Source organism: Musca autumnalis, unplaced genomic scaffold (genome assembly GCF_047663935.1).
Source record: "Musca autumnalis isolate F117 unplaced genomic scaffold, ASM4766393v1 scaffold_1, whole genome shotgun sequence".
Taxonomy (NCBI): Eukaryota; Metazoa; Arthropoda; class Insecta; order Diptera; family Muscidae; genus Musca; species Musca autumnalis.
The window spans coordinates 263,821,989-263,847,664 of NW_027411644.1; the positions used below are offsets into that span (position 1 = coordinate 263,821,989).

Below are 25,676 nucleotides of genomic sequence, written 5' to 3' on the forward strand. Positions count from 1 at the left end.
TCCCTAATGCCACTATGCAAGGTATTTATTAGTTATTTCATTTAATTTTTTCTGTATTTTTTTGTGTGACCTCAAAATTCTTTAAAACAAATGCAATTTCCATAAAGCCTACCTGCAGGGGGAATACATATGGCAAAATATGTTGCATACTTTTAGGTTCCCGACAAAATTCATATTTACAACATTTAATGACTCATAAAAATTCAATTAAGAAATTATCGTTGCAAATAAAAACAAAACAAATAAAGGCGCTGAGCAAAGGAAATTCAGAATGTTGTAAATAATTAACAAGTAAAGAAAAGACTAACAAGCAAATGTAAGGATGTTTTGAAGGAAAATAATAAACACAAACAAACAATGTTTGGGGCACACAAACACCAGCGAGAGCAATAAACTCATTTAGCATGGCTAAATCTACATCAGTAGACCGTTAAATAGAAATAATTGAAACAAAGAAATATTTATGCATGTGTGTGTGTAGCTCGGTAAATTTATTGCCATGTTTGTTTATTAACATTTATCAAGAGAAAATACATATGGGAGGAAGAAAATATTGAAAATTGATAAATGTAAATGAGATAAACAAGAAAAATTTAATAAAATTTATTAATTTTTTTATAACGTCTGAATTCTCTCCACACACTCACATCTACAAGGTAAATAGTTTACCTTTCTCTGTCAAACCCCCTGCTAAACTAATTTTTGATGAATATTTTTCAAAGATACTACCACTGACTTTATCTGAAAGAGCACAACCTTAGCTATTTTTGGAATTTTTGATTTTCCACTTTGCTAATCAATTCGCCTCTACCTTTGTGATATTTACTATTACATTATAAACCCATTATTTTGTAATGGGATATTATATGGTGACATTAACTTTAAAGCTTTTTAGAAACTTACCTTAACTTGATAGGAATTCAAGCGTGTTTTCGGCAAAAGATTGAAAGATGAAAAATCCAAGCGTCGTGAAAAGATGCCATTACAGCCAGATGTTGAGCTAAAATAAAAGAAAGAACAAAACATTAGTTTTTTTATTACAAATATAATAACAAATACAAAATAATATTCAATAAAAATAATTATTCCATGAAAACCAAAAATAAACCCTATTCCAACCAACCCCGCATTTTATGGTTACATAGATAATTTATTTTTAAAATTAAAAACCATTTAATTTTAAAAATATAAATTCTCTTACGGAAAAGCAATTGAATAATACAAATTGATTTCATGATGATCAGCCAACAGCAGTAATAAATATTTTCAAATTTTTATCAACAAAAGCAAACAAAACTAAAAACAGAAAAAACTTTTAAAAACAAAAACCATAACAAAATGTTCAACAATAGATAAGAAAGCTTACAATTTAAAATTAAAAAAAATGAAAAATAAATAGAAGAAAACAAAATAAAAAAACAAACCAAAAACCACAACAAAACTAACTCTTCACAATATGTTTTTTGTTGATGTGTGGCGGAATATTTAACCTTGACATTGAATTATTATTATAAGTTTGAGTGAGTGTGTGCGCGCTTTTTTTCGTTTTTTTATAATTCGGTTAATTCATTCCACAGCACATTAGCAATCAGCACAGGCAGTAAAATGACGCTCAGTCAGTTGTTGTCAGCTATCAAACAACAAACAACTAAAACAGCTGGTGGGGACTGCCACCGCCGCCGGCCAGTAATAGAAATGAAAATAAAAACAACAGCAATAATATTAAAATAAAAACAACAGCAATAATATTAAAATAAAAACAACAACAAAAATAATAACAGCTTGAGAATTTTTGGTTTTTTATGATGATGGTATGATAAGGAGAAAGCATCGGAAAGAACAGGGAAATTTTTAGGTGTAGGAATAAACATTGTCGAATAAAGTCAAAACATTGTACAAATCTTTCTTTTACTTTTATAAAAATTATAGATGACATTCATTCAAATCGTGTCAATATTAAAAAAAAAGCTTTGTGTCCTTAATAAAGTGGCCACCACTGTGTATATAATGGGCTTAGATCAAAACTGACTGATTATCACAATGTTTAGGTGACGCAGCAGAAATTATGATCCTATAATTGAACGTCAGGAAAGTCAGAGAATTTTTGTAGTTAGAAGGGGGAGGGAAACTGAAAAACCATGATATATTAAAACGCCATCTATACATCAAATTAAACAGTTTGCATACGAAAGATAACCTGATGAAAATAGTTTTAGGCTGAATTCTAAATAATAATTTTTTTTACAATTTTTAAATATTATTATTATTATTATTATTTTAAATATTATTTTTATTATTATTATTATTATTATTATTATTATTATTATTATTATTATTTAATTATTATTATAAGTATTATTATTATTATTATTATTATTATTATTATTATTATTATTATTATTATTATTATTATTATTATTATTATTATTATTATTATTATTATTATTATTATTATTATTATTATTATTATTATTATTATCATAATTTTATTATTATTATTATTATTATTATTATTATTATTATTATTATTATTATTATTATTATTATTATTATTATTATTATTATTATTATTATTATTATTATTATTATTATTATTATTATTATTATTATTATTATTATTATTATTATTATTATTATTATTATTATTATTATTATTATTATTATTATTATTATCATAATAATTATTATTATAATAATTATTATTGTTATTATTATTATATTATTATTTTTATTATTATTTTTAATATTATTATTTTTAATATTATTATTTTTAATATTATAATTTTAAATATTATTATTTTTAATATTATTTTTAATATTATTATTATTAATATTATTATTAATATTATTATTTTTAATATTATTATTTTTAATATTATTATTTTTAATATTATTATTTTTAATATTATTATTTTTAATATTATTATTTTTAATATTATTATTCCTAATATTATTATTCTTAATATTATTATTTTTAATATTATTTTTTTTAATATTATTATTTTTATTAATATTATTTTTAATATTATTAATTTTATTAATATTATTTTTAATATTATTTTTTTTAATATTATTATTTTTAATATTATTATTTTTAATATTATTATTTTTAATATTACTATTTTTAATATTACTATTTTTAATATTATTATTTTTAATATTATTATTTTTAATATTATTAATTTTAATATTATTATTTTTAATATTATTATTTTTAATATTATTATTTTTAATATTGTTATTTTTAATATTGTTATTTTTAATATTATTATTTTTAATATTATTATTTTTAATATTATTATTTTTAATATTATTATTTTTAATATTATTATTTTTAATATTATTATTTTTAATATTATTATTTTTAATATTAATATTTTTAATATTATTATTTTTAATATTATTATTTTTTATATTATTATTTTTAATGTTATTATTTTTAATATTATTATTTTTAATATTATTATTTTTAATATTATTATTTTTAATATTATTATTTTTAATACTATTATTTTTTATATTATTATTTTTTATATTATTATTTTTAATATTATTATTTTTAATATTATTATTTTTAATATTATTATTTTTAATATTATTATTTTTAATATTATTATTTTTAATATTATTATTTTTAATATTATTATTTTTAATATTATTATTTTTAATATTATTATTTTTAATATTATTATTTTTAATATTATTATTTTTAATATTATTATTTTTCATATTATTATTTTTAATATTATTATTTTTAATATTATTATTTTTAATATTATTATTATTTTTATTATTATTTTTAATATTATTATTTTTAATATTATTATTTTTAATATTATTTTTAATATTATTATTTTTAATATTTAGGTTTTTATTACGTCGAGTGACACCTACTGTCAAGTACATCGGGCAGACCTTTCCCAAACCTTTCAATTTTCAATGTCAAATCTTAATTTTACTTTTAAATTTATTTTACAAATTTTCCAACTTTTTAAACCACCCTCGCCGAAAAGTCACAAAAATAGCTCCAAACTTTGTATTTTTCATTGTTGTTGTGCAAATATTTAAATACCCAATAACAACAATCACAAAAAACGAACAATAGTAGTGAGGTAATTATAAACACAAAATAAAATGCGGGGGCGTTGGTGGCGTTATTCGGGGGGATCATGCACGCGCTTTCAAAATTTTGGACAGTTTATAGAGTCATTCATTGTTCCAATTCAATATAAAATGGCAAGACAGCGAACATTGAGGAATCATCATCATCGTCGTCGTCACTTGAATGGAATATGTATTTTGTTTTCTGTACGAAAGAATTGAGAATTAGGGAATGTCGGTGTCACTTTTTTTTGCATATTTAATTAATTTGAAAAGCGAAAGTCAGAACAGCACAACAAAAAAAAAAAAAAAACAAATATTGTGAATATAAAAAAAGAATTCGAATTGTAAATTCGCGTGTATTATTTTAGTGTCAGAACGTGATGGGATTTGTGATTTTTTTAAGATGCTATAAATTTAGAAATTAAATATATTATCGAAGAGTGAATGGATTTTTAAGGGTTGAATGTAAATACAATGACATCAACTCTATGGTAGTAATTTCTTTAATAAATATTGAAATTATCTATTGGAGCTATACCCAGCTACACATGAGCCACATGAGCCAGCTGACAAATTAAACAAGTAAGAAAAGCGTTAACCCATTTCGTACTTGGTGTTCGATTTTTCGAACAGTAAACTTACTTCTTTTCAAAAAAATATTTATGGATGAAAAAGGTTAAATTTTAAACAAGTTTTGGTATATGTATAAAGTCTAATCTGTCAGCAAATAAAACAAAATTGTTCCCTTGAAAACCCCCCCTCCCCCTCGATGATAAGGGTAGATTTTTGAAACATATATTTTTGGATACTTTTTAAATTAATTTTAAAAAATTAAAAAAAATGAAATTAATAAAGTAATCATGGGGAATTATTGCCAATATACATAGCCGTTTCACAAAATATAGAGAACTTGATTTACATGCGCAAGCGCGACTTTACCGATGTGCAAAGTTGACTGTTCGAAATTTCGAACGCTGGTACTTAACTTGGAAATTTACTGACAAACTGCGGGGAAAAGTTATTAGAGCACCATATCAGACTAAAAACTAAATTTCAGCCATTTCTAAAGGATAGTGCGGCTTAAATCCTGAAATACCCTTAAATCGTTAGGTGTCACTCAACGGAGGATATATGTATAAAACGTGGACATATGCTGAAAAATTTCTGGAGTAAAGTTAAGTATCCTCAAAAAAGACTAAATATGTATTAATATACAACCAGTTCTGTAGGATAATGCAGCTAAATCCTTAAAATCTCCCGAAAATCGGGCGGTACCGTTATATGGGGGGCAACCCAAAACGTGGACCAGTGCTGACACATTTCGGGGAAAAGTTTAGTAGGTCCAAAGAAGTCTCATCTTCAACCATTTTTTTCATACAAAAATGGTGAAATAAATCAATAAATCGGCAAATAAATCAATTTTATTTTACTTCTGTTTATATAGCATAAGCGCCAGTGTTCAAAATTTCGAACACCACTTTCCGGGAAAACGAAAAATCGGAAAAATGTGAGGCTATTATTCATCCCAAAAGAGGACGAAATATCAAATTTCTGGCATTTTGGTAGTATAGTATAGCTAAAACCTTCAAAAATACCGAAAATTGGGAGAAATCGTCCTATGGGGACTATATGAGGGCGTGTGACCTATACCGACAAATTTCATATGGAATGTTTTATACCCCAATTGAAGACTAACCACCAAATTTCAGCAATTTCGGTGAAATATTAAGGCCACAACCTTCAAAATATGAAGGCGTGGACCTATACCTACGAATTTCCGTGGGAAAGTTTTACACCCCCAACGAACACTAAATACCAAATTTCAGCCAATTCGCTGCGATAATGAGGCTAAAACCTTCAAAATACCAAAAATCGGGAGATATCGTCCTATGGGGTTTATATCAAAACCTTTATCTATATAAACATTTTATGGAAGAAATATTTCTTAGCCTCTGGAAACACAAAATACAAACTTACAACCGATTCTGTGGTCAAATGGGACTAATACATTCAAAATATCTTAAAGTGACGCGTACTATATACGGGGCGTTATATGGGGGCTATACCAAAACGTGGTAGAACGGTTTTTTAGCCTCTGGAGACAAAAATAACAAATTACAACCAATTCAGTGCTCAAATGGGACTTATATATTCAAAATATCTTAAAATGACGCGTACTTTATATGAGGCCTTATATGGGGGCTATACCAAAAAGTGGACCTATATAAACAAAATTTGGTAGAAATATTTTTTGGCCTCGGAAGCACAAAATACCAAATTACAACCAATTCGGTGGTCAAATGGGACAAATATTTTAAAATTTCCTTAAAAAGACTACGCGTCACTTTGTATGGGGCTATACGAAAACGTGGACCTACATAGCCCGCTTTCAATACCAAAAGTCCTACATACATATAATAGATTTTCCCAAAATTTCAACAACCTACTTCAATCCGTTCGGACGCTAGAGTGATTTCCACAGACGGACAGACGGACGGACATGGCTATATCGATGTAGAATTGCACGCTGATCAAGAATATATATAGTTTGTGGTGTCTACAATGATTATTTCGAGTAGTTACAAACGTAGTGACAAACTTAATATACCCCCCATCCTATGGTGGAGGGTATAAAAATAATGTAAAGAAGCTACATTCTGCTTTACCACTAGGCGAAAAAATAATGGGTTATTTCTTGAGAAGTATTTATTTATTTATTTTTATACGTATTTTATTCATACTTCTCTGAAAGCATTGATATCTTTATCTAATGGAGAATTTTAATAAGTTCCTCATAATATTGTGAAACATTTGCACGCTTTATCGCCAATTTTTGTTGGTAGCTTACCATTAAGCACATAATTTGCTATGACTTTTTTTTGTTTTAGTTGAATTAATAAGGCTATTTAAAATTCATTGTTGGCACATGGAGCTTTTTTCAAGTAGGTTTGGATAATGTTAATGCTATAGTAGGTGTTATCAATTTATTTCTTTAAAGTTTCTCAAGTTAAGTTGTATTAAACAACAATTAATTGACCATTGGGTTAACGGTTTAAAAACCCATCGATATATTGCAAATTAATTGCGCATACGTGGCTTATAATGAATCAGTAATCAATGTTTAATGTATAATAGCCAACGTCTTTGCCAGACAGTTTGGGGCCAGTAAAATTATGTTGTTTGATGCGATTAGTGTATAGAAAAAAATTGCGGTTCTATTTAACAGTAATGGGAAATAATGTAGAATAAACTGTTGAAATGTAATTTGAACGAAAGTGATATGAAAACTCTTACCACATCTCACAACGACTATCTCGAAGGACCAATTTATTTTGTAGTTTTTCCGTTATAACACTCATTATTGTTACACACATACTCTTATTCCGTCTCTTTTTCTCTTTCTCCCTTAATTACAAACACAGGGGCTGGATTCTTTTTCTGTGAAAACTTGAAATGAAAAATATATTCCCTTAATAATTTTTTGACAGTTTTTTCCTTTATAAAATTTTTATTTCAAATTTTCATAGAAACAGAATTGAGCCCCAAGGAGTAGAGAAAGACTATTGTGGACATGTGTAAGTAAATTCGCAAAAAAAAATCTTATATCTTCGAAAAAATATTTGTGCCAAAATCAAATCTTGAAAACTCATCAATAAAGAATGTGATAATTTTAAGGTGAGTTTATATTTTGATATGTCTCACTTGTGTTATATTTACTCCCATATATTATTTTACGATTATATAATTTGAAGATTGTGTTATAAAATTCAAAAATCCCCCAAAAGAAACAAAACAAAAAAATATTAGAAGATGGATGGGAGATGAAAAGGCAAGAAGGGGAGTAGAAAATACCGGCAAATAAAATGAGAACACAACAAAATTGTTTACAAAATTTAGTACTTTATTCTTTCCCTCTTCGTTTTGATAAAAGCTGTTATTGCTTCATACTTCTGCTCCACCACATTTTAGTTCTATTAAAATAAAATACAATGCGATAAAAATATAAACAAGCTGCTAATTTTCAACAACAACATCAACAATTTGATAACAAATACCAACCTCAACAACTTGGAATTAAAAACATCATTTTTATGGCTGCTCTTGAGAAAGAAATGGGGGTCTTCTGACTAACTAGAGAGGCACCTACAATTGTTGTTGAGTAGGTACATACTATGAAATAATATGGAAAATATTTAAAGAATGATAACTAAAAATATAAATAAAAATGTTTTTTCACTTTTGCAGATAATATAAGTGATAGGAAATTTGCAGAGACTTTATGACGCTTTGCGCCTATGCACTTGGGAATGTAATGGAGCTCACGTTTTTTAAACAGAGATTATAAATGGGTGTAACAAGGGCAATGCAAAAATCACTACGTGTATTACGAGGTTATGTGAGTGTAGAATCTACAATCTACACTGTAGATCATTGCCATTATTTTTAAGGAATGTTTCCAAGCAAAAAAGTTCTCACATTCCATATCCGTAGATGAGTATCAAATAACCCCCAAAAATTAGTTCAATCTAATTCTAAGCGATTTTCCCTGTAATCAAATACACCCTGAAAGCAAAAACAGAAACTTCAAGTGCTCTTTTATGTAATTCCCTTAAATGTTCTGTTAACCTTTACGAATTGAAACACCAACAGCCATGTTAGCCATGTTATTTCAATTCTGTTTTCAAATTTGGAAACAATCGACAAAAAAGAAACAGAAATGCAAAAACCTTTTCACAAGGCGTGCTGACGATGTGCTGCAACATTTCATTTCGAATCTATTTTGGTGAACACAAAAACAATTGTTCTAATTTTGTAAATGCCTTAGTTTCTTAGTCATTACAAAGCTAACTAAAAGGAAAATACTAAATCAAAACAAACAACAGAAACAACTAAGCTAATGCATTTTGAATTGTCTTAGTACGCGCCCTCAAACCATAACCTAGCTAACACAATTTTTGTTTTGTTTGTTTTCTGTTTACAGTTTTCCGTTTATTTTTTGCATGTAAGAGTAAAATTATAATTATAAAGTTTACAAACTAGAAAACAAAAATGCACTCAAGACGATAGATGTCTCGACAAATCAACAATCAAATTGTAAGCAAAAACAACAACAACTGAATTGTTTACATTTTAGTGCCGGTCATATTCCATACACTACTAGGCAGCAGCAGCAAATAGTCAGAGCGCCACCACACCACAAAACGTGACGGCAAGACAAAAACAACTTAGGAAATAGTGAACAAAAAAAAATTATAGCAAAACAAAAAAAACCTGGCTACAACTATGAACTATTATAGCGGCGATGAGATTATTTTGCATAAAACGTGAACCAACTATCATTATAATAGATAGGCGGACAGACAGACAACCCAACAACAACTACGACTATTTTATGTAATGAATGAACGAGAACGGATGGATGGCTGAAGCTACCCCAACAAGTGTGTTTTACACTTGACAAAAAAGGTTGTGAAGTAACAGTTGGTATTCTAGGGATAGAAGATCTTTTATCATTACTTAGTAATTAACAATATAAGAAGTTTTTTGCCTTTCAAAATTTTAAAGAAGACTTATATCATTACTTAGTAATTATCAATATAAGTAGTTTTTTGCCTTTTAACATTTTAAAGAAGACTGAACTAGCTTTATATGAATGGTGCTTACGCCAGGGAAGTTTTTGCCGATTCTGAAACTATCTACCATGTTCATAGATTAGAAAAACAAACAAAAAAATCGCTGGGGCCCCTTTTTAAATAAATCACGGTCAAAGTTCACAATTTTAAGGTTTTTCTAGATTTTCACGATTTTGCTTGGAAACCGCAAGTCCTATCGACATGAGATTAGAGAAAATGTTGTAGCCGTGGAAATTCTCTACAAGACAATGCAGTGACCGTATCACCTCCTTATAAAACAATGTCATGACTGCAATTTCCCAATATAAACTTATATATCTCAAAAATGGTACAACCTAGGAAAAACTTAAACTTCCAAGCAAAATTGTGAAAAACCCCTAAAACTGTGAACTTTGACCGCGATTTATATAAAAAGGGCTCCGGCGGCTTTTTTTTATTTGTTTCAGAATCGGCAAAAACTTCCCAGGTGTAAGCACCTTCAATTTAAAGTTGGTTCAGGTGCACCGTGAGAAATAACCCATTATTTTTTTGCCTTCCAGTAATATAGAAAGTAGCTTTGCTTACATTACTGTGTAATAATTTATTCGGCTAATGTTGCTTCCAAATTCTTGTCGGCGATGGGCGACAACCCATACTCATTTCTTGGTAATGATTCGACAGCGGAATTTTAGGCAACCCCTTTTTTTTGATCCGATTAATGTCAAATCTTGGGACTGGGCATATTTTGGGCTTCTGATTAAATTGCAATCAAAAAATATCACATACGCAAAAATGTATGCATTTTATGATATTTGCCAACAAATTTCAGGCGGAAAGTTTTATACCCCCAACGAAGACCAAATATCGGTCATTTCGATGGGATATTAAGGCCACAACCTTCAAAATACCGAAAATAGGGAGGTACCGTTCTATGGGGGCTATATGAAGACTTGGACCTATGCGGACAAATTTAAGGTGTAAAGTTGCATACCCCCAGCGAAGACTTAATACCAAATTTCAGCCTTTTCGGTGGGATATTGGGACCACAACCTTTAAAATACCGAAAATCGGGAGGTACCGTTCTTTTGGGCCTATGCGGACAAATTTCAGGTGGACAGTACAAATATCAGTAATTTCGATGGGGTAATTAAAGCCACAATCTTCAAAATACCGCACTTCGGGGTGGTATCGTTCTATGGGGGTTATATGAAGACGTGGACCTATACCGACAAATTTCAGATGGAAAGTTTTATACCCAAAACGAAGACTTAATACAAAATGTTAGCCATTTCAGTGGGATATTGAGGCCACAACCTTCGAAATACGGAATATCGGGAGGTACCGTTCTATGGGGGCTATATGAAGTCGTGGACATATACCAACAAATTTCAGGTGGAAAGGTTTATACCCCCAACGAAGACCGAATACCAATTCAGTGATTTCGAAGGGATTTTAAGGTCACAACCTACAAAATACCGAAAATCAGGAGGTACGTGGACATTTCGGTGGTGTCTTCAGACCAAAAATCTTTGTGGACGAGGGGTGTAGGGTATTTTTAGACGAACGGAAGAGAGCCTTTGTAGATGAGCGGAAGGCAGTCTTTATAGAAGAACGGAAGGGATCCTTATAGTCAAGCGGAAACGGGACTTTATGGATGAATGGAATGGAGGGAGGGACAGAAAGGAGTCATACGAGCAGGAGAGAGTCTTCACAAACGAACAGAAGGGAGACTTTACAGACGAGAGGAAGTGAGACTTTAAGACAAGCAGAATTCAGTCTTTATAAGAAGATGGAAGACTTTATAGACGAGCAGAAGGGAGTCTTTATAAACGAGCGAGAAAATTTATAGACAAGCAGAAGGGAGATTTCATAGACGAGCAGAAGGGAGGATTTATAGACGAGAGGAAGGAAGACTTTATAGACGAGCGGAAGAGAGCCTTTGTAGACGAGAGGAAAGTAGTCTTTATAAACGAACATAAGGGATCTTTATTGTCAAGCGAAAGGGAGTCATTAGAGACGAGCGGAAGGGAGTCATTATAGACGAGCAGAAGGGAGTCATTATAGACGAGCGGAAAGGAGGCGAACGGAACGAAAGGGAGTCTTCACAGACGAACAGAAGGGAGTCTTTACAGACGAGTGGAAGTGAGACTTTAAGAAGAGCAGAATGCAGTCTTTATACGTAAACGGTAGGTATATTTTATAGGAGTGCAGAAAGGATATTTTCGACGAGCGGAACGGAATCCTTGTAAATGCGAGAAAAGAGAAGTTTATAGACAAGGAAAATGTCGTCTTTATAAAGCAACAGAAGGGAGACTTTATAGACGAGCGGAAGGGAACCGCTCCTAAGAGGTGTTGGTTCTCATGTTGTTCCTACATTGATAACAAATTATCATACAAGGGTGGAATGCGAAGAATCGATGGGACCATTTTGATGGGTTGAGTGGGTTACGTTTTTACCGTTGGTCAAAACTCTGAGAATTGTTTAGAATTACCAAGTCGTATGTGTGAATAGGAGGGACCGTCGAGCGGTCAACATGCCACCTACTTCTACCTCACACATGCGCGGTTTCTTGATTATTTCTGCAGACCCTTTTCCGAGGCAGGGTATAATATTAAGTCTCAATTCAAAGTGCTGTTGAGATTCCTTTGAATTGCATTCGTAGAGCAGCATCGAAGGTGATGCGCTATAAGCAATTAGCTGGCAAGGAGTGTGAATGAGAGAGTTGTACAACCATCACAATCATGATAGAAGGTAAAGTGCGAAGGTTAATCCAATCACTTCCGGCGGAAAAGGTCACATTTCTTTCAACGTCACTATTAGACATGGGAGTAACTGCGCAAAGTTGCTAAGGGGTTGTTTACACTATCTGTTTGCTAAGGTGTGCAATATTGGGGATTTACCTTACGCCATTTACATTTTGCGTCCACAACAGCAAAAATGCAGTGAAATTACGTCTCCACATTGTCTGCATGGATAGATATGGAATGTTTTTATTTCGGGTCATATGACATTGATAGCTAGTGTAAACTACATCTATGATGTCGGCAACTTCTGTCCGGACTTTTGTCCACTATTCGAGGCTGGATCCTTCGAACCTACTGTCAAATTGTTCCTACATTCTCGTCGATCAACATTGTTTGCCCCGTCAATATAAATTTCCCCGATGAAGTTTACCTCGTTTGTCTGTCTCAAGACCATTTTCAGCCGAACAATGAGTGTTGTATTCTCTTCCTTAATAATATTATTTAGCTGTGCAGCTTATCGGTAGACTTCTGCCTGGCCATAGTCATCTGCGCGGCAAAGAGGTCTCCTGAAAACGTTCTCGCTGACAGGAGCCTTTTCACGAGAAGTTTTTGAACCTAATCACAAACATTAGCTAGGTTTCTATTATTACCGTCGCCTTTTGGACGAACTTCTGTCAGATCCTGAGGCTGTTGCTGAAGTCTTCTTCTCAGTATCTATTAGTATCAGTATCTATACGCTCACCCACATTTTTAAGGCTCCCTTACCTGGGCCATTCTTGATTTCCTGTTCTTCCTGTCGCCGCATGCAGGGTCGCTCCTCCTCAGATGGTAATTTAGCAACCACCTTTAGCCCTGCCGGTGGAGGGATCGTCTTGCAATTTGTTCAGTGAAGACTTTCGACCTATTTCCCACGAACATACCAGAAGAGATAGGGAATGGCTGCTAACCTATCGAAGAATGCTCAATGATTTTATTAATGGCTGAATCATAGCATAACCCTTAGTTGACTACTTGAAAAAATATCACTAGTCGAAGGACCATTTAATGAAACTATCGTATAAATAACAGCTTTTGTTGTACTCAAGCTTCTCACAAATATCCTCGGTAACATTAATGTTGTCATTGTTCTCAACTCGAAGGAAAATTTCAGAGTCCCATCTTTGATATTATTTACAATGTAAAAATTTTAGAATTCTTTACTCCCTGATCCAAGCGATACTAGAAATATTATTAAATTGGTTTATATTTAACAAAATTTTTAATAAAGTTATGCATTTAAACTCTTAAACATGGACATCCGCATAGATCAGTGTCTAATACCAGAAGATCTGATGGAGCGGTCACTGATAGTTAGGTGGCTGCCCATTCTTAAACCTAAATCACTTTTAAGTACCCGCTTGCCTATTATTGACATTGTTCTGGTAAAAAAAAGGAATGCGAAGGAAATATACAATTTGCCATCTTCTTCTCTCTACCCACTACCAATGAAAATTCCAATTGTCACAATTAGTCCAGAAATAATTCTGGGCCGAATTAGTACCAAGTCGTCACAAAGTAATGCTAAGGGAACCAATTGACACCTTTTTATCCCCAAGTAAACGACGAGGCGTCAGTTGCGACTATTTACTCTTACATTAAATTCACCACATTTTTGAACAACATACAGGTATATGACTGTAAACTTGGAACTAGTACAATACTATCTACAGGTAATGCATAAAAAGTCAATTGGTTAACTCCTATGACATCCCCATGTTAAAGTTTACAGTTGATTGCACTGTGAGGGGTCTAAAGTGGAACTAGTTACTGTAGCTCTAAGAATCGACGAGTTACCAATGCCGAACTAGTTCATCTTGCAAGCGGGTATTCCAAAACATTCAAGCTCGCTACATATAACGCTCAATAATAACCTAACGCCTTTTTTCTCTCGCTGTATTTATACAAACACACAAAAATCCATACCTCATCATTGAGTTAATTTAAAATGTAACATTTGCAACTCGTCGTCTACCGTATACGTTTTTCCAAACCTTACTGGGGTCTTTCCAAGTCAACGAATCATGTAAGGAATGAGACCTTAAAGATCGTCTCGTTTTTTGCTTGGGTGTAAATATTTAACAAGTGTTTTTCTCTATTGTTTTCGGAACAGAGAGGTGGATTTGGAGTTCAGGTAATTTTCCAACGTAATTGTGGCAAGGCTGGGGATATTTAGTTAAATATTTGGTTTTTGTTTTCTTCATGCAACAACACGTGTTAACCTTTTCGTTAACTGTCTTAAATAACACACACGATTTTGGCAACAAATTCAAATTGTCTTTGACAGCTGGGGTTTTTGGGTTCTCTGGTTTTCTTCATACAGCCTGTTTGTCTGCCAGTTTGGTAATTAAGAAGAACTTTGCAATGATGTTTCTCCAAAAACCAAATGTGTGGTTTTGGTTTCATTTGTGGTTTTTTCTGGAGTTGGCGGTGGAAAGGTGAGGGAGGGACGAGACACAAAACTCTAACATGGTTCAACAGTTCAAAAAACTCATAAAACATTAGCTGCCATTTTTAACAGCAACAAATGTGAAAATATATGAATGGATCCTGTTGCAGTCAGCCCTAAAGTAATTTATTTGGCGTTAGAATAAAACAAAGGATGTGAATGAAATATTTGCCATAAGCCATGGCACCAACAAATGTGTGAGGTAAATGGCTTTAATAACACAATAACATGACAGTTTATTTCTTGTCAAGATATACCCTTGTTTTTTGTTGTCAAATTATCCCTAAATTGTTTGAAAATTTGTATAAAGCCTTAAAGGTCTAAATCTGTTTTTACTTATCCCACCTTGTTTCTGCGATTAAATTTACGATAATGTGAACTATTTTTAACACTAAATAATGTTGTAATATTAGCCATCTAATAAAGCCACCACCAACCACTATCATGTTAATTGTAATAATGTAAGTTAAAACGTCTCAGTGCCACGACTGGCCATTTAGCCATCCATGATTGCCAGAAGTTGGGTAAGTAGTAACAGCAAGCAAGCCCACAGAAATGGGTGCAGTCTGTCTGTCTGTAGCTGTTGTCGTTGTTATCATTTATGGTGGTGTGGCTGGCACTCAATTTAATCTAGTCTAGCTTTTGGATTAATTAGGTTTCTATTAAAATGTGTAAAAGATCTGAACAAGAAAATAGTCAATTTGTATAAACCAACAAAATAAATGGCTCAGGTTTCATATTTTCAGTAAATAGCGTCTGTAGAAAAATGTGATTAAAAACACATTGACGTAAAATCAGTTTAAAGTGGTTGAGTGTGAGAGGGAGAGAGGGAAAAGGGAGGGGTTTTAACGTTTGTATTAGAGATTTATATGTAAAATACTTAAGAGACCGTGTGTCGTTTTCTTAAGAAATTGTTAACATAATATTAACATGCAAATATTTAGTTATGTGAACATAAACACGTCATTATTTGAATTGATCTATTGATCTTTCACACCAACTGAATGTGCCAATAATTATTGGATATTTACATATTAGAAACATCACATATCTGTTAGTTCAATTTTTTTATATTGACACAAAACATGGCAATTCACTGGGAATCCAAAAAACAAGCAAAAAGCTGGATGAAAGAGGGTGTTAAGAGATGAAAGGTTCTCCTCAGTCCAACATATCTTCTAAAAACTGACATCAAGTAGAGAGATCAATTGTTGTATTCACCTTCAAGACTATAGAAATTTTAACATTTTTCTATTGCTTCGAATTGTTTTCCCTGATTTGCGGACCAAAAATTATAACTATATTAAATAATTCACAGAGAATTTAAATAACCTTAATTTGGGTGACGTAGGGAATGGAAGATACCAAGGAACGGTCCTGACCGGTTTTAACATGACAAAGCCCAGGATTTATCTTGGTCCCTCTTTCATCTCAAGTGGACACTGACCTCCCCGTGGTGTCACCTGGGGAACGGCCTTTAACACCCGTTAAAGGTAGTGAGCTAACATGTGCCGTAAGAACGTTAAAAACTTGGATTTGGGCGTTGGGTTAGTAACCCTCCCCTAGAAAAAACAGCCTACTATGAAAAAAACGAAAGAAAAGAAAAACAAACCCCTCTAAAGTTGACGAACCCCGCAAACGTTTTAAGGACCATGATCTGCGAATCTGCACCTGGAATGTTCGCACTCTTTATAGAGAAGGTGCAGTCTTCGCATTGGCAGACGTACTTGAAAAGTACAAGACCGATATTACTGCCATACAGGAAATACGATGGATTGGGAAAGGCGTCACAACAACACCTAAAGGTGACGCACTGTATTATAGCTGCCATGACGTAAAGCATGAGTTTGGTTGCGGATTCGTAGTTAGTCGGAGACTAAAACATCTTGTATCCAGCTTCACCCCAGTGAATGAAAGACTTGCTGCAATTCGAATAAAAGCTAAATTCTTCAACATGAGCTTTATTTGCGCTCATGCTCCCACTGAAGAAAAGGACGAACAGACCAAAGATATATTTTACGAGCGCTTAGAAGAAATATATGACCGCTGCCCTGCCCATGACATTAAAATCATTCCAGGCGATTTTAATGCCAACATTGGAAAGGAGAATATCTTTGGCCCAACAGTCGGGAAATTCAGTCTCCACAGTGAAACATCTGACAATGGTATGAGGCTGATAGACTTTGCAGCTGCAAAAAACATGGTAGTTAGCAGTACCAGATTTATTCATTTCGATATTCATAAGGGCACCTGGCTGTCTCTAGATCAGAAAACAAGAAATCAAATTGATCATGTTGTTATAGATGGAAGACATTCATCGAGCGTGTTGGATGTACGATCGTTCCGAGGCGCAAACATTGATTCGGACCACTACCTTGTTGCAGCAAAGGTACGCACCCGCTTAAACGTAGCAAACAAAGTAGGAACAGACACAACACGAAAGTTAAACATCGGTAAGCTGCAATCACAACATTGGAAAGGAGAATATCTTTGGCCCAACAGTCGGGAAATTCAGTCTCCACAGTGAAACATCTGACAATGGTATGAGGCTGATAGACTTTGCAGCTGCAAAAAACATGGTAGTTAGCAGTACCAGATTTATTCATTTCGATATTCATAAGGGCACCTGGCTGTCTCTAGATCAGAAAACAAGAAATCAAATTGATCATGTTGTTATAGATGGAAGACATTCATCGAGCGTGTTGGATGTACGATCGTTCCGAGGCGCAAACATTGATTCGGACCACTACCTTGTTGCAGCAAAGGTACGCACCCGCTTAAACGTAGCAAACAAAGTAGGAACAGACACAACACGAAAGTTAAACATCGGTAAGCTGCAATCACAACAGATAGCCACAGCATATTCCACTCAACTAGCCCAATTGCTTAATCAAAGCACTCCTCATCCCGATAACATATCAGCGCAATGGCAAAGCATTGCCCACTCCATGCAAACAGCCGCAAAATCCATACTTGGATACCAGAGACCTCCACCAAGGAATCCATGGTATGATGAGGAGTGTCGTGCTGCCACCGAAGAGAAAAATGCGGCATATATGGCTACTTTACAATCCGTAGCAACGCGTAGCGCACGAGAGAGATACAGGGAGAGGAGGAGAGAGGAGAAACGTCTTTTCCGCAGGAAAAAGAGAGAGATGGAAAAGCGGGAGTGTGAAAAAATCGAGATGTACAGGAGCCAGAATGAAGTCCGAAAATTCTACCAAAGAGTCAAGCATCAAACTGATGGCTTTGGTACAGGCACATCCTCCTGTAGAGACCAGCAAGGTAATTTGGTAACTGATACAGATAGTGTACTCAGGATATGGAAAGAAAATTTTTTCAAAACTGTTGGTATCCAATAGCAGCGAAGACGAAGAAGATACCACAGCCCCAATCCCAGAAGATGGTATTGAATGTATACCGCCCAGCCAAGATGAGGTAAAGACAGCAATAAATCGGCTGAAGAATAGTAAAGCAGCAGGAGCTGATGGTCTACCAGCCGAGCAGTTTAAAACCGGAGGCGACACGCTGATAAGGTGTATTCATCAGATAGTTAGCACCATCTGGCAGGAAGAACGAGTACCCGACGATTGGAACCTGAGTATCCTGTGCCCTGTCCAAAAAAAGGGAGATAAGACTGTATGCTCTAACTATAGGGGCATAAGTCTACTCCCTATTGCCTACAAGATCATGTCAGGGATATTGTGCGAACGACTAAAGCCTATGGTCAACGAGATAATTGGACCATACCAATGCGGCTTTGGACCTGGCAAGTCCACCATTGACCAGATATTTACCCTGCGGCAAATCCTGGAGAAGACCCAAGAGATGCAGATCGACACCTACCACCTTTTTGTCGATTATAAAGCAGCCTTCGACAGCCCGCTGAGTTCAAATGTATTCCAAGCCATGTCTGAATTTGGTATCCCCGCAAAGCTCATCCGGCTTTGAAAAATGACTTTACCTGACAAGAGGTCCTCAGTTAAAATAGGAAAGAACCACTCCGTAGAGCTTGAGAGTTTTCAGACAAGGAGACAGCCTTTCGAGTGATTACAAATGGAATAATTACAAATTGAATAATTCGAATTTCAAATTGAATAATTCGAATTAGAAATTGAATAATTCGAATTACAAATGGAATAATTCGAATTACAAATGGAATAATTCGAATTACAAATGGAATAATTCGAATAACAAATGAAATATTACGAATTAGAAATAAAATTCTTGAAGTAAAATAATTCGAATTACATCTGAAAAGGTGTATCAGCAGTAGCTTGAATAATCAAATGTTGCATTTATATTTAAAATATCTAAAATTTGTATATGCGAATTTTATAGCCAACCATTTTGCTTTTCGACAACAAACTAAAATAAAACCAACCCCTTGCTGTTAGATATATACAAAAGGTGGTTGTTGTGCGAACATTTCCGACATTTCGCTCCGAATTCGTACCGAAGTCGGAAGAAAAACCTTGGTATATTCGAAAAGAAATTTACTTCCGACATTCGCTCCGAATTCGGAACGAAATATGAACGAATTCCCCTTCGAGCAATCGTTTACAAATCGGAACGAAATCTAAACGATTTTGCTTCCGAAATTGTTCAGATGTGTCGGACATCCGACATTTGGTTTGCTGGGATATTAAATGCTTATGCTGATGATATTTGGTTTGCTATGGGGTGCTTAGTAAAATACATTTAAAAAGTAGAGAGAGAATCTGCTAAAGTACATATGGTAGTAAACGGTGACAATGCGACGCGCAACTGTAGACTTTGGTACCTATAATTTTGAGGTTGTTAAAGACTTCGTCTACTTCGGCACTGCCATAAATGCAACAAAAAACATCATTAGTGAAATAAGAAGAAGAATATAATAAAAGCCTCTATAATCTTATAATCTTGCGTTGATTGTGTTCTTTTAAAATATAAAATATTTTTTTAAAACCAAAATTACGATATTGTCCAAATATCTCGTGACTGGAACCAAAGTACCATGTAATGTTATATAAGGTGTTCTAAAGTTTGTTCAATTATACATATATCTGCTTACAGTGACTTAAAAAAAGTACTAAACAAAATATATACTATTTTGTGCGTGTTTTTTTTATCGAATCACCTTATATGTAATATTTTATTTAATCTTAAATCATACTGGGGGATGAGGTTGTAAAAAAATTCATCACCCTAGTGTATAAACTGCGTTTATGCTTTATATGCTACATAACTCTAAGCAGCCAATGAATCCGACGGGACTCTCTCTACTCTTAACGAACGATGCACATTTGATATCCAACATTTTTGATCTTTATGATTTACAAATAAAAAAACATATTTATATTTAACATTTCAAAATAACAAATTTCAATATCATTGGCTATTGGTGCCTGCCTGCCTGCTAGCCACAACGGATGTTTACAATAAATATAAATTATTTTACTATAAATAACTTTTGTTTTTCCATCTAATTTATTACGGCAATTATTGGTTGTAGTGTTAATGAAATTATTAAGCTCAGCTGCAGTTATCATCGGTTGCTATTAGCAATTAAATGCAAATCGCCAATTGTGAGAACAATCGAAGCACTTAATGTGAAGAACGTAAATTGATTAATGAACTCCTTTATAGGTAGGTAGCCCTGATATTTAGCAACACAAAACAATGAATGGAATATCTCGATCAAAATTAGCAACAACAAAACACAAACTAAGGTTTAAACTCAATGACATCACGTTGATACAAAAACATGTTAAATAGTATTTAAAAACAAAATACCAAAACAAAATCATGACTTGTTTTAATTATAACAAATATGGAATAAAAAAAGCTAACAAAAATATTCAAAGATATGCCAATGCATATAATTTTTTCATCAATGATCTGATATAGTAGTAGAACACTATAGAAAATCCCTCACTCAGTTAGACTGGCAATGCATAATGAATTTGTTATTCATAGTTGAGACAAAACGTAAAGCTAAAATCACTAACGCCGCCTGCTGACGTTTCGAGTTTGTTGTTCTGAATGACAGTAGTTGTAGCCGCTGTGAGTTTGGTAGACGTCTGGTTGGTCTCATTTAGATCAGACATTAGCTATGGCAGAAAACAAAATAAATAAATAATACAGCAGCCACTTCCCACCATTTGTGGAAAACTAAGCTTCGGGTTGTATTGTGTAAAATAACACTAAACGCCCTCCCTAAGAATATCAAGTCTAACTATTATTTCCCCTCGAGTTTTTTAGCACAACTAAGAATTTAAATATTCACAAATGTTGTTTTTTTCCAAATCACATGAAGACATTAACAATGCTATTGCATCGAAAAAAAAAAAAAAACATTTTAAGCTGGAGCAACACAACAACCAGCCGGCATAATACAATGACGAATGAACTGCGAGAAAAAAAAAACGATTTCAACGTCACTCTTTTCCAGCATTTCAATGATTTTTGTGTTTTAATCATTTCATTGAACACCAGCGGAAAGACCAAACAACCAACACTCCTTAAGGCCATAAAAATAAAAAAACAGAAACTTCCAAACTAAATTAAAATGTTAACACATTTAAAATTATGTACTGCTGTAGCTGTTTCCACCATGCCTTTTTATCCGACTGTTCTTTGGAGAGAAGAAGGGTAGATATCAAGCTTTTTGTAGAAAATTAAGTTATGATGAAACTGAGGTATGGGGTATTGTAACTCGCGATCAGTTTCACTAAACCATAACTTTTGACCGCATTTCGGTAAAATAAACTGTTTTAGCCCGATTCACCGAGGGGTTTCTTAAAATAATAATTTGAGCGGAAGCTGTGGTCTTACTAATGTAAAAAAATCGGAAAAAATCGTTGAAATAAACGAGTTTCATTATGTTATTTTCCAATTAGTGGTTTTACAACACAATGTAGAGCTTAATGCTCAAAGGAGAAGTTAAAGGGTACACTTCAGAGTTGAAGTTTCTAATGTATGATTTTTTAATATATCCACTGTATCTACCTCAAACGGATGCTGACATTTTGAAACATAAAAAATGGGGTTTTTTGAATTTTTGCTCTAATCGGGACGCGCAGCTGGATTTCCCTAAAAGCTTATTATTTGATTGTAGTGCTCTCGATTTCGCATTTTTTAATGTATAGCATGAGGGTGTAGCCCTCACAGGATCACAGTAATCTGCGCCCAAACACGAAATTTTTGTGCGTAAATTTTTCTCAAAAACCTATTTTTTTGGTTTAAAATTTACAAACGTCATTCGATTTCCGTGGAAACCCGCGTAAATTTAGTTTTTTTACGTTCTGAACCTAACAAGCCACGACGCGTAAAAATCCACCCACTAGATCGGCGGATATCATACCCCTCAAATTTCGAAAATTTGCAAAAAATTGTTTTGAAAATATCGCATATTAAAACGCGCTTTGGATATGTCAGTTCTACTTAAATAAATAGATCTATACGCGTGTTTAAACTGCGCGAAAACAGATATTTAAAAACTCTCGTAAATCCAGAGATATAATAGATTTTTTCTAAAAATTGAGTGCGATGCTACATCCACGGTTCTTGATGGATCGCATTGAAACGGCATAGAATGATGTAGTTTTTAATGGTGATTATTGAAATCGGATGCGCATAAAATGTAAATGAACTTCGCGGAAATTATGACCACTTTACTGTATTTTGCACCCTTATATGCAGCAGATGCTACATCGTGGCCGCCAAATAGAATTTGACAAACTGTACATCAAATAAAAGGGATTGATTCGCTGTGTTGTAAAATCGGATGCGCATCATGTCATTTTCATAATTACGCGGTTTATATGCGTCTCAAATGTTGTAATATTCAATATAACATTATTTTAACGTTATGCCACAGTTGGAATTCCTTCTGATTTAATATAAGGTTCTAATAATATTATCCAATAGGAAAACTATAACCGAAAAATTTTTTATAACGGAGTATCATCATTATTGCGTGAAATTTTGACGAAAATGCCGAAGAACTCAAACATTTTTTCTCTAACATTTCCTATAAATCCACAAAAAAATAAATTAGAATAATATGATTTTAATTTTTTTCTTAATATTTTCTTCGTATTTTTGCAAATAACATGAATACTATAGCTCCAACCTTCACAACTTAGGTTTCATTTTATTCCTCAAAATGTCTGGATGCTGTTATAATTTTTTTATATATTTTTCGTAAGTATGAGCGCTATTGTTTCAAAAATATGTTTGTAAATACGTGAAATTATTTAACAAATTTGATTTTTCGCGAATCTATTGAGACTTTGCGATTATTTTTTGCTTCATCGCAAAGTTTACGAATTCAGTTAACGATAATAGGATATAACAGCTAACTATATTAAGCTGCGATTTTTTTAGAATTTTTTCTAATTATCATAATTAAAACGGTCATATCTTTTGCGCGCAACGATCAAAGTTATTAACGAAAACAGATTTGGAATGCTGATTTTTTTCTTAATCTATGTACCAAAAATCATTGATGTAGTATCAAACATTTTTTTTTGATTTTTTTGAAATGGAAAAAACAATTTTAGACATTTTTCCTGATATATTTTATTAAAAAAAACATTTTTAAATAAAATTTTTTATTTGGAAAATTGTTCTACAAATATTTGGATGAACTCTAAAACATATAATCAATTTCCTTACTGAATATGAAGAAAAATTTCACTAACGTAAAATTAATAAATATGTTCGTTAATGGAATAAAATCATTTTATTGGTGTAATTAAATAATTTCATTTATTTGAAAATTTTGCCAACACTAAAAGAAAAAATACGTTGTATCTATGAAATTTTTCATTGATTTTGAACCAACGGAAAAATTTATTGCATTAATGAAGAAATTTCATTGAGTTTCATAAAATGACTTTCATTATTGTAAGAAGCTTCTTTGAAATAATGAAGAAACTCATTATAGTTATATAATTGAACTTATTCATTTATTCAAAAACATTACCTACTCCATGCAAACAGCCGCAAAATCATTACTTGGATACCAGAGACCTCCACCAAAGAATCCATGGTATGACCAGGAGTGTCGTGCTGCTACTGAAGAGAAAAATGCGGCGTAGCGCACGAGAGAGGTATCGGGAGAAAAGGAGAGAGGAAAAACGTATTTTCCGCAGGAAAAAGAGAGAGATTGAAAAGCGGGAGTGTGAACAAATCGAGATGTACAGGAGACAGAATGAAGTCCGAAAATTCTACCAAAGAGTGAAACTTCAAACTGATGGCTTTGGAACTGGCACATCCTCCTGTAGAGACCAGCAAGGTAATCTGGTAACTGATACAGATAGTGTGCTAAGGATATGGAAAGAGCAATTATCCAAACTGTTGGTATCCAATTGTAGCGAAGTCGACGAAGATACCACAGATCCAATCCCAGAAGATGGTATTGAATGTATACCACCCGGCCAAGATGAGGTAAAGACAGCAATAAACCGGCTGAAGAATAATAAGGCAGCAGGAGCTGATGGCCTACCAGCCGAGCTGTTTAAAACCGGAGGCGACACGCTGATAAGGTGTATACATCAGCTACTTAGCTCCATCTGGCAGGAAGAATGCGTACCCGATGATTGGAACCTGAGCATCCTGTGTCCCGTCCATAAGAAAGGAGATAAGACTTTCTGCTCCAACTATAGGGGCATAAGTCTTCTCCCTATCGCATACAAGATAGTGTCAGGGATATTGTGCGAACGACTAAAGCCCATGGTCAACGAAATACTTGGACAATACCAATGCGGCTGTAGACCTGGCAAGTACACCATTGACCAGATATTTACCCCGCGCCAAATCCTGGAGAAGATCCAAGAGATGCAGATCGGCACCTACGACCTTTTTGTCGATTATAAAGCAGCCTTCGACAGCCCGCTACGTTCAAAGGTATTCCAAGCAATGTCTGAATTTGGTATCCCCGCAAAGCTCATTCGGCTTTGTAAAATGACTCTAACTGACACTAGATCTTCAGTTAAAATAGGAAAGAACCTCTCCGAAGAGTTTTGTACCAAAAGAGGTTTTAGGCAAGGAGACAGCCTTTCGTGTGACCTTTTCAACATCCTGCTAGAAAAGGTTATACGAGAGGCAAACGTCAAAAGAAGTGGCACAATTTACACCAATAGCAACATGTTACTTGCTTATGCTGATGATATAGACATCATGGGACGATCAGTAAAAGAAGTAACCGATACCTTTATGAAGGTCGAAGGAGAATCTGCTAAAGTGGGTCTGGCGGTAAACGGCGAGAAGACCAAGCTGATGGTGTCGGCGCGCAATGCGTCCATTGAGATCGGACCAAATGTTGAAGTTGGTTCTTATAATTTTGAGGTAGTAAAAGACTTCGTATACCTCGGCACCGCCGTAAACACAACAAACGACATCAGTTGTGACATAAAAAGAAGAATTCTATTGGCCAACAGATGCTACTTTGGCTTAAGTAAGCACTTTAAAAACAAAGCCACTACTCTTCAAACAAAAATAACGCTTTACAAAACACTGATACTACCCGTGCTGATGTATGGTTCCGAAGCCTGGGTACTTGCGCAAGCAGATAAGGCAGTGCTTGGCGTGTTTGAGAGAAAAATTCTTTGAAAGATCTACGGAGCGATCTGCGTTGACGGTGAATATCGACTTCGTATGAACCACGAGCTGTATCTGCTACACAACGACATCAATATAGTTAAAAGTATCGAGATGCAGCGATTGCGTTGCCTAGGCCATAT

The 25,676-nt window shown here is 33.3% G+C and overlaps 1 protein-coding gene across 2 annotated transcripts in view; it reads right to left on the reverse strand.

Annotated features, from left to right (window-relative positions):
• The window catches only part of LOC141389494 (headcase protein-like), a 518,007-nt gene that overhangs the window by 317,907 nt on the left and 174,424 nt on the right, over positions 1-25,676 (reverse strand). For both annotated transcript variants that reach the window (XM_073961082.1, XM_073961083.1), the window contains exon 3: positions 904-1,000. In XM_073961082.1, coding sequence (XP_073817183.1) covers positions 904-1,000 — 97 coding nt within the window. The remainder of the gene's footprint in view (positions 1-903; positions 1,001-25,676) is intronic.